Raw genomic sequence first — 9,513 nt, forward strand, 5'->3', positions numbered from 1 at the left:
ATCTAACAATAATAAATAGGCTACTTTTGGCAGATCTCTTAGGCTTTACGTGGCTCGTGGTCTGGGAAAGAGTTTCCCCGGATCAAGTTTCGAGTGTAGGCCTCCAAATAGAGCGCGACAGTAGATAATCGACGATGACACAGAAACCGTCTGCCATTCTACCGTTCTATCACAGTTCCACTCAACATCCTCCTCGCGGGCTTTCAATTAGTATTTCAATTCGCATTCGTATGGAAGACATTCCAATTTCAATCTACAATAGGAATCCTGACGTGGAAATGTAATGTCCCTCGATGCATATAATTTAATTTCAGCGCAATTATTGTGTGTCTAATTTTCAATGGGCTATTCTTATCCATTTTTTAAGTCATGGTCAAGGAAGCATATATTAATTTTAACTTAGTATTTTTAACTAAGTATTCAAGTAAAATACGTTATGATCGATGAGTCAATATTGCATCTAAACTCCTTTATATACATTTGAGCCAATTCATGTGCATATTAACGTCTTTGGTATTTTACAATTCAATTATTAACATGTTACCAATTATTACCACAAGTTTTATTTTTACTCATTTTAAACTTGAAATATTAACGTATTAAAGTATTTAACTACTTGGCTAATATTTTAATTAGTAGTTGCATATTTTAAAATATACGATTAAAATAATTTTGACAGGAATTAAAGCGTGTAGCTTCAATATTAAATTAAATATATTTCTTTCAAAGCTATCAATTATTTACAGTGTAATTTATTTAATGTTGAACTGAACAACTGAACTAAACATTGCACTAAACACAGTCTTTTAAACATATTTAAACATTAAAATTACTACATTTATTGCAACTAAAGTGCAAACGATATTTTGCATTGGTTTTACTGTATTTTTTAAACATTTCTTAACTCCGTACAGAATTTGTCATGGGCTAAAGCTCAATAAACATAGATTACACGTTTTTCTAAAAATTTCGAGATTCTAAAAAAAAAAACTACTGTACCTAAAATGTTTTTGGGGATGTTTTATGATTCAAAATGAAATCAGAAATCGTCGTGTTTGGTTTGGATGAAAATGGTAGAAAATATTTAAGAAAGTGTGCTAAAACGTATTAAAATTATTCCCCTACCATTAGTGTATTGCAAGAATTTTAGCATCTGAATGGGACATTAAAAACGAATGCAAAGCTATCAAATGTAAACGCCGTAAGGAAGTCGCTAACTAACGGATTTTGAATGGTAGGGTATAAAAAACAAAATAACAATAACAATAACAACAACATAAAACAAAACTCGATAAGTACGCATTGTGTCAGTCTAAATTTTTCTAACGAACTAAACTGAAAAACAAAATACTCAACAATCAATAATGATTCTTCAACCTGCTGTAGGTAATAGGACCTAAATCTAAATCTCCAAAATAGAACAACTTTTTCTACTTGTAGGCCTAACTTTATTTACAAAATCAAAAAGCCCAAAAACTACTGCTTCTACAAATGATACACTTACCATGGTAAAGTTATTCCTGAAGCCTGACACCGGAGATCTGTCGGTGACGGACGGACCGGCAAAACTAACACTAACAGACAGAAGAGAGAGGACCGTTCTGCGCCGGCGTCAGGGCAGGCGCACACTAGCAGAACGCAGACGTAGGCTGTTGAACTGCACAGGGCAAAAAAGCGCGTCTGCATTCATTATGGCATATCCTCCGCAGCAGCCGCTAAATACAAACTGTGTCATCTCGTCTGGATTTCAATTGTCGTGAGTTGTGGGTAAACTACGTCCATAATGAGCACACATTTTTGTATTGCATTAAGTGGTTAGGTTAGGATTGTAAATACCATCAAGAAAAATTTAAAAAGAAACCACACAAACACATAGTACACTACTCTTTTTAAAAAACTATCAAATGTATAAATCTAAATTTTTATCTAAAATGTTATGAGTAAATGTGTTGTGTGTATGATTTTTACGACTAGTTGGTATTTTTTGTGTAGTCTAAGTTAAAAATTAATTGATTGTTATTGTGTATAAGTAAAATTTGTAGGCTATGTTCCAGAAATAGTCGTCACAGAATCTGGTTGAAAATCAAACTGGTTGTTCACACAATATCTCTTCATAAAAAAACAGTAAAGAAATCCTATTATTATATTTGTGGCCCTGCAAACAATTTTCACTAAGTTAGTAAATTTCATAGGACCTAGTAATAGAAGATCTTATAAATTCAAAAGAAACGTTTTACACAAATTATAAAACAATTAATTTAATAATTTAAAAAAATATTTCTTACAACAGTAAAACGGTAAAACTCACAACATTCAGAAAGTCCTAAAATAAGGAGATATATCTGCGGTTTGGTTTGCATATGAGCAGTGCTATGGACCCCAAGAGATTATTGCACCCCCCCCCATAACAAAGGGAATTATTCTCTTCCTTCGCCCCCCCAAAAAACCTAAGACCCCTTTAACTACATTTAATAGGGTGGCCCAGAACATGTCTCTGAATTCCATGCTCAATTACCTTAGTTATAAACAACTCAAAAATGTGAAACTGAAAACCCATAATTTGTTTATATAAGGTTCTAATAAAAAACATTTACAGTATATGCTGAAATTTGTCAGTTTAATGTACACAATTTTATGAACATCAACAAGAGTTATAAATTGCTTTGCACATTTAATTTTTAACTAAGGTTTCAGAATTTTAGATTTTCCCTTTTTCAAATTGACGTTTATTTCACTATCTTTCTTGAGATTTGGCTTTTTCTTTACCCCTCTAACAATGATCTTCTTGGCAGGGGGCTTAGTTTCTTGAACAACAGACTTGTCGAATTCTTCTCGTTCTTTTTGCCAAATTCTTGCATATTCGTTGCTCATTATGTAGGCCATTTTAGTAGGTTCCTAAACCAAACAATACAAAAAAAGAGGAAGGTTTTACTTTTTAATTTTTTTATGACTCTATTACTTTATTATTTTTTATTACATTTTTTTAAACTTTTTACTATTTTTACTTTCAACTAATTCTAATAGTTATCAATTAGAAAAGAAATAGAGTGTTTACACTGTTACTGTTGGTTTAGGTCTGTGCTTCAGATAGTGTAGCCAATGACATTACAAATATCCCCGCCGCAGCAACAAACCTGGAGACTGAGCGAATTTCTTTAATACTTTCTTATTAAATGGCGACCATACAAAGTAGGTATTTTAAGCCAAGTATGAATGGAGATGAGTGTAGTATGAGTGGCACGATCTTGTAGTCTTGTTAGTGACTAAGGTGGACATTCCTTAGACACAGCTGTTAATTAATAGCCCATACAGCCAATGGCAACTAAGGGACCTACAGTTTATAGTGGAATCCGAACCAAATTTTTTTGCCTTGGTATATACGAATTGGTCTAATTATCAGGATAGTAATGCGGATAGTCGTAGTACTCACTCGTGCGGATGTTAATCCACACCAGGGAGTATCACATCCACAGTGCATGACTATAAATATCCACAATTCGTGACCTCCTAGTAGCTGGATTACAGGACGACGCCACCCGTTCCATTTGCCTTATTATATCTTTACTAAAATACCTCCTTAAAATGTCAGATTTATTCCCTATTAAAAAAAAAAATAGATAAACATGGTTTGCTGCTACAGGGAAGGTAATAGAATACTTTTTTAGTGAAATGTAAATAGTTTAGTATGGAGTAAATAAATTTTCCAAATTTAATCAAAATATGTCCATAAACAATTAACTTCAACATTTTATTTATTTTCCTTAAGAATAACGCAGAAATTTTAAGTTTTAAGTTTTTAGGAATTTTTCCCTTAACCATTAAGCCAGTTAACAACACTGCCATGAACTAATTTTTATTAAAAGCTCTAAAAATGGTTTGGACTGCAAAAATTAAAAAAAACCTATTTCTACCCCATAACCCCCCCCCCCCCCTTCCGCAAGTCCAAATACCTTAGTCGAATCAAGCTGGTTTGCACACTCATTCAAATAAACCTAGGTTTCACGTTAGTACCAAATTTCATTAAAATCGGTTGGTTAATTTTTTCTCGTTTGTCTACATACTATGAGACCTATGCTAATATCATTCCCTATATGGGATATTATCTTAAACTGAATTGCTCTTAAACATATACAAAAGTCTTCAAAATTATACATAGATATGAAAATAAAAATATTCCTATATTACATTATTTTAAAATCTTCAATAGTATACTCCCATACTATACTGAGCTAGGACAACTGTAGTATTATCGATTAACTAGGTTTATCCCAAAATCGAACCATTAAGTTTCTACTTCCCTGTGAATTACAACTTCAAAATAAATTTCAAAGAATCAAAAAGAATACACTAACTTATAATGATAGAAAAATTGTAGCATCTATGCAAAGTAATGATAGATGTCCCTCAGGGATTCAATCAATCGTCTTGGTTGCTGAGTGATTATAGAGCTTGTCTACAAATCTGAAGCATGCTGGATACATAACTGGTCGATTCGATAGTTGGCCAGGGGTTTGAATAGGAATTTGAAATAAAATTTAAAAACCAATATCTATTCTTTCATCAATTTGTAAACAGAAACTTGAGAGTAAAAAAATTTAAAGATGGTGGATTAGTTTTAATAAACTTCTCTTCTTACAAAAGCTTAGCTGACATGCCTGAAGAGTGAATTGCAAGCAAATCATGAATGGCAGGATATTCACCTCATGAAGAAGGGCGAATGGGACGGCCACAATTGATGTGGATAGATGGAGTGGAGGAGGCTAAAAGAATATTAGAATAGACAACTGTAAAACAAAGACACAGATAGACAGCATGGCACTCCAAAGCATTGAGGAAGATTGTTATGGAGGCTAAAAAGCAAGCAAAGGGCTGTAGCACCAGGATAGTATGTTAAGACATTTTAAGGAAGATTTAACACTTCATCTATGTACTTTGAGATGTGTACCATGTTTTAAAGATTCATCTGCAATTTCAATTGAGTTATTTCTGAGCTGTTGGAAATTATTTAGTGTTATTAATTGCATTTTTCATTTAATATTTATTGGTGACAACACACTGAAAGATTAAGAAGACTTATTTGTATTAGGTAGACTGCTTCGAGAAGGAGGCGGGTTTAAAGTGTAATTTTAGTGAGATTAGGATAAGCAGTTGGGTTGTGGATTTTTTTTGTGGAAGCCACAAAGGAGAAATCCAAACAATTGTGGAATCTCCAAACGCTGCATTTATTTGCTGACTGGGAAAAGCTATGTCCACACTCGTGCACTGTCAATTGGTCATGCATAAACACATGCGTTGTTGAATGCTTTTGGAGCATGCCTTTCAACTGTCCATACGCATGAAAATTAATGAGGAATATGCAAACCAAGGTGTCTCGTACTTGCTATCAGGTCCCGTACGACTTTTTTGTATTACTTTTGTTGCTCTTTTGAAAAATATGACCACAGCTTTTAACTTCATTCCGCACACCCTTCATGTTCATGTTGAATTTTTTAGCTAAATCCGAGCAGGTGTCATTCCGCTGTGTATTGTTAGTGTAAATTTACTCTGTATGTCCCACAAACTCACATGATAGTGATAATCTTCTATGAATTGAAAGGTATCTTCATTGTCATGTTGCTCCAAACAACAACATGGACAAATTGTCAAAAATGTAAAGCAGTTGATTCATGTTGAAACGCAAAGAAATCCAATGCTGGCGGATCGTCTTGCCCTATGGAATTGGGCTCTTGCCAAGTCAATTCGGGCTTATCTTGACCAATGCTTTACTTGCGTCCAGGCGTGTGCTAAGAGGCATGCGTTTGGTGCACACAGAAGCTCACAAATGTGGACATAGGTACCGGTACCTAATGAGTTGCTGTATAATCATGACCTTAGAGCTTCCAGAAGAATCCAATGTGTTTGTATAAAATAGTTTAACCGATTTATGAAAATTTTTGAGCTTAAAAGGTGAGAAATGATTCATCAAAACAAGGCAGAAGGAATTAAACAGAACTGCAAGCCGATTCTGAAAATTAGATTGTGCTTTTAACTATTCTAATTTTACTTACTTTTCACTAGTTCAAATCAAACTTACTTTTTCATAGGAAGGAATGAACTGTTTGGCATTGGTGTAGTCTGAAGATTTTATTCCATCTGGACGTTTAATTTGGTGAGATGGCTCCCAATGAGGTTTTTTCTTATCCTTATATTCTTTAGCCATGATCAATCCCTAAAATACAACTATACATGCTTTACTTTATTAGTAAACAAACATTTTGATAGGTTACAAATTAAATATGATGGTTTGAAGCTTTTCAGTCATATGACAAGTATTTGAGTTACAGTACATTGATTGGAAATCATCCTTTGTTTATCCTGTGAAATAATGATCGCATACAAATATAAATTTTATTCGACTTTTTACTCTGTGCTCAATACTTTTGCAAAGTTCCTGATATTATTAATCCTGTTTTAAGGTCATTGTCTATTTTTCTACTGGAATAAAGACTACTGAGTTATATGATTCTGGTGATCTTTGAGATGGGGGTCTGAAGATGAATGTGAATGAAGTAAGAAAGCTTTGACTTTGAAAAGTGGTGCACCCAGTAAGGTACCCAATGGACCTTGGGTCATATAACCTAATCATCTCACCAAAGTCAGTTTTTACATTTTTTGTGGTTGTCGTCTTATCGCCAGGTTGTTTTCAGGATAGACATTATTTCCAGATCCCACCATTATTTTGGCCATTTAAAGAACAGTCCGATGATGGCCACTGTCTCTCTTGAGTTAACTTATTTTTTCAGACGTGCTAAATTGTGTTCTAATTTTTTATTGTTGCTCGTACAGTGAAACCTCACTAACTCGACAGTAACAGCTACACTATCAGCTGACAAGGCACACTATAGTTCGCTTTGTCTTACTAGTTTAATTTTTTTCAGAACATTTAGTTTTAATTGTTGAATATTTAAGATTCCTTTGAAGATTATTTACTCAATATGTACAAATTCTCATGTAAGGAATAAATTTAAATGTAAAAATTAAATAGTCTGTTATTTGTTCATATTAAAAAAACCCATTACATTTTAAATTTTCTGGATAACTTGACAACCCCTAGGCTCAATAGTCAATAACCTCTAGGTCCACAAAATTGTCGAGCTACGGTACGTCCAGAGTGCACGCTGATTCAGATTCTTGGCGACAGGAATGGCACATGCATTCAAATGGAAGTGGCCATAGTGGCTGCCGGTTGCCGAGCCCGCGTGCAGGCACCTGCTTACCGGATTGAATTCTTCATTCTGGTTTCAGAGTCCTTATCAGATTTTGCTCGTACACATACTATTTAATTAAATTTTATTTTTAGAGTAAAATATTGAATTTTTTCATCCTTACTTTTAGAGTAACCACCAAACGCTCTTAAGGAAAATTGTTTTGTTTATTTATGTTACACCAGTTTCTTACAATTCAATGTTAAATTTTAATAATCAGTTTCGATCAACGAATGACTTACTTCTTTGCTAACCGAGTCAGTACTGGCAGCGTATTTCCTGCTTCCATTGGGGCCACCAACAAGATATCTGACTCAGATTAACCACGCGCTGAAAATCTGAATCGGCGTGCACTCCGGAAGTACCGTTAGTATGGTTTTACTGTACTTACTAGCATACTATAATACTACTACTGCTATGTTGTGCTTTACAGTCTCTCTTTGATTTCAGAGTTTTTGTTTTCCTTGGCATTTGGCCACAGTACTGTTATGTGAGTGGTCTTTAATGTGTTTTCCCTGCTTTGGCTGGGTTTGTGAATCTTGTAGTTATAATGTTAAATAATACTTTCTTACCTGAGGACGGGGTCAGATTTTAGATCCTTGTTGACACAACTAGACCCAGTTTCTTTATCACATTCGTCGTAATTGATGTGATTCGACAGATTGCACTGCTGATCTAAATTACTAATTTCTGTCATGTTTTCTTCATGTTTTTTTCCAAGTCAAACTGAAGTAACGACTTATTAAGCTATAAGAACTGTTATGCAACAAATAATCAGACAGAAAATAGAATGTTAGCACATTCTGTGACTGGCTCACACTACACTTTTTATATAAAAAAAAAAACTCGCAACAGCTGGTATATTTAAATTTGATGTCTACTTTAGTATCCAATTATTAATAGTCAATGCTAATAGCAATGGCAAATTTCTGATATTTTCTTTTGGCCCACGAAAGACCAGCTGTTTCATTAACCAGGATCATGTATTGAAAGCTCAATGATCAAGCACAGTTGGGCCCAATTTCAAACCATCAAAAAGCTACTGAATTTTGTCAGGATTCTACCAGCAACCTTCATAACAAACACCAACTTCATAAATATACTGAATAGCTTAGTTGCACCCTTTCGCCCCTGAGTAGTAGCACCTAAGTTACACTATTATACGCCATTCACAACATTTAGGCAGTTTGAGGGGAAGTCGGAAGAGATGCCATTCCCTCCACCTCACCCCATCATTGAAACAATAGCCGACAGCTGATATAATGAAAGTGGTGGGGGAACCCAGGAAACATTCACCTTAAACCGCCTAAATTTTGCGAAGGACTTGACAAAATTATATCATATACTAGCTGTAACCCGCGGGCTTTGCCCCGTTTAACTTCTTAATTTTCAAGATTATCTCGTTCGCATGGCTCAATCACGTCCTGGTTGAAGTTTGTTCGCTACGCTCACTCACCTTTAGGTTGGAGCTCGTTCGCTACGCTCACTCACCTTTAGGTTGGAGCTCGTTCGCTGCGCTCACTTGCCTTCAGGTTAGCTCGTTCGCTACGCTAACTCGCCTCCAGGTTGAAGTTCGTTCGCTACGCTCACTCACCTTTTGGTTGCAAATTAGCTGTTGTCATAAATGTAAAAGAAATAATTGTGCTGCACCCTGTTGGTAATCCTTGTAACTTTAATGCTATTGAACATCATAGAACAGAACCAACTTGTTTAATTGAAACAGCTGTTAAGATTCAATAATTCCATTTCTCATAAGGTTAACATGGGAAATTCCAGAGCCACTGGGGCGGAGCCCGAAAGGATTTTTGAAATAAGAATATGCCTATATGTTAATCGGGAATGTGAGCTATCATCATGCCAAATTTCAGCCCAATCCAACCAGTATTTTTCGAGTTTACTTTTCCCATACACACATACAGCAACCACCTCTTTTTTATAATAGTATACAGGGTGTTTTTTTAAAAACTTGCATCTTTATTTATGTAAAAACCGCAATAGATAGAAATATGCAGTTTGCGGGAATCATCTATTGACGTAGGGGGACCAATTTTTTTGAATTCAACGTTCCATTCACATTCCCCCCCTGCCCTCAACTTAATTTTTTTAAATAGCAAGGTACCCCTTGTGACATATCAAATAAAAGAGCATGAAAAAAGAAAATTTTTGATGAAAAAAAATTGAAAATCGGTTCATAAATTTGTGAGATATTTCCCCCTTCACCCCCCCGGAACTTAATTTTTTTTTTTAATAGCAAAGTACCCCTTGTGAC

General features: G+C 34.7%; 1 protein-coding gene across 1 annotated transcript; it reads right to left on the reverse strand.

Annotated features, from left to right (window-relative positions):
* Nucleotides 1-2,598: 2,598 nt before the first annotated feature.
* LOC129001862 (uncharacterized) lies at nt 2,599-6,778 on the reverse strand. Its single transcript, XM_054429320.1, has 3 exons — nt 6,631-6,778; nt 6,074-6,208; nt 2,599-2,895 (listed from the first exon to the last, which is right to left on the reverse strand). Exons 2-3 carry the CDS (start codon nt 6,197-6,199, stop codon nt 2,683-2,685), a joined length of 339 nt encoding a protein of 112 aa, XP_054285295.1. The 5' UTR covers nt 6,200-6,208; nt 6,631-6,778; the 3' UTR covers nt 2,599-2,682.
* Nucleotides 6,779-9,513: the final 2,735 nt, after the last annotated feature.

This window comes from Macrosteles quadrilineatus, unplaced genomic scaffold, assembly GCF_028750875.1.
Source record: "Macrosteles quadrilineatus isolate MER2022 unplaced genomic scaffold, UCM_ALF_1.0 Scaffold_8__2_contigs__length_117827958, whole genome shotgun sequence".
Classification (NCBI taxonomy): domain Eukaryota; kingdom Metazoa; phylum Arthropoda; class Insecta; order Hemiptera; family Cicadellidae; genus Macrosteles; species Macrosteles quadrilineatus.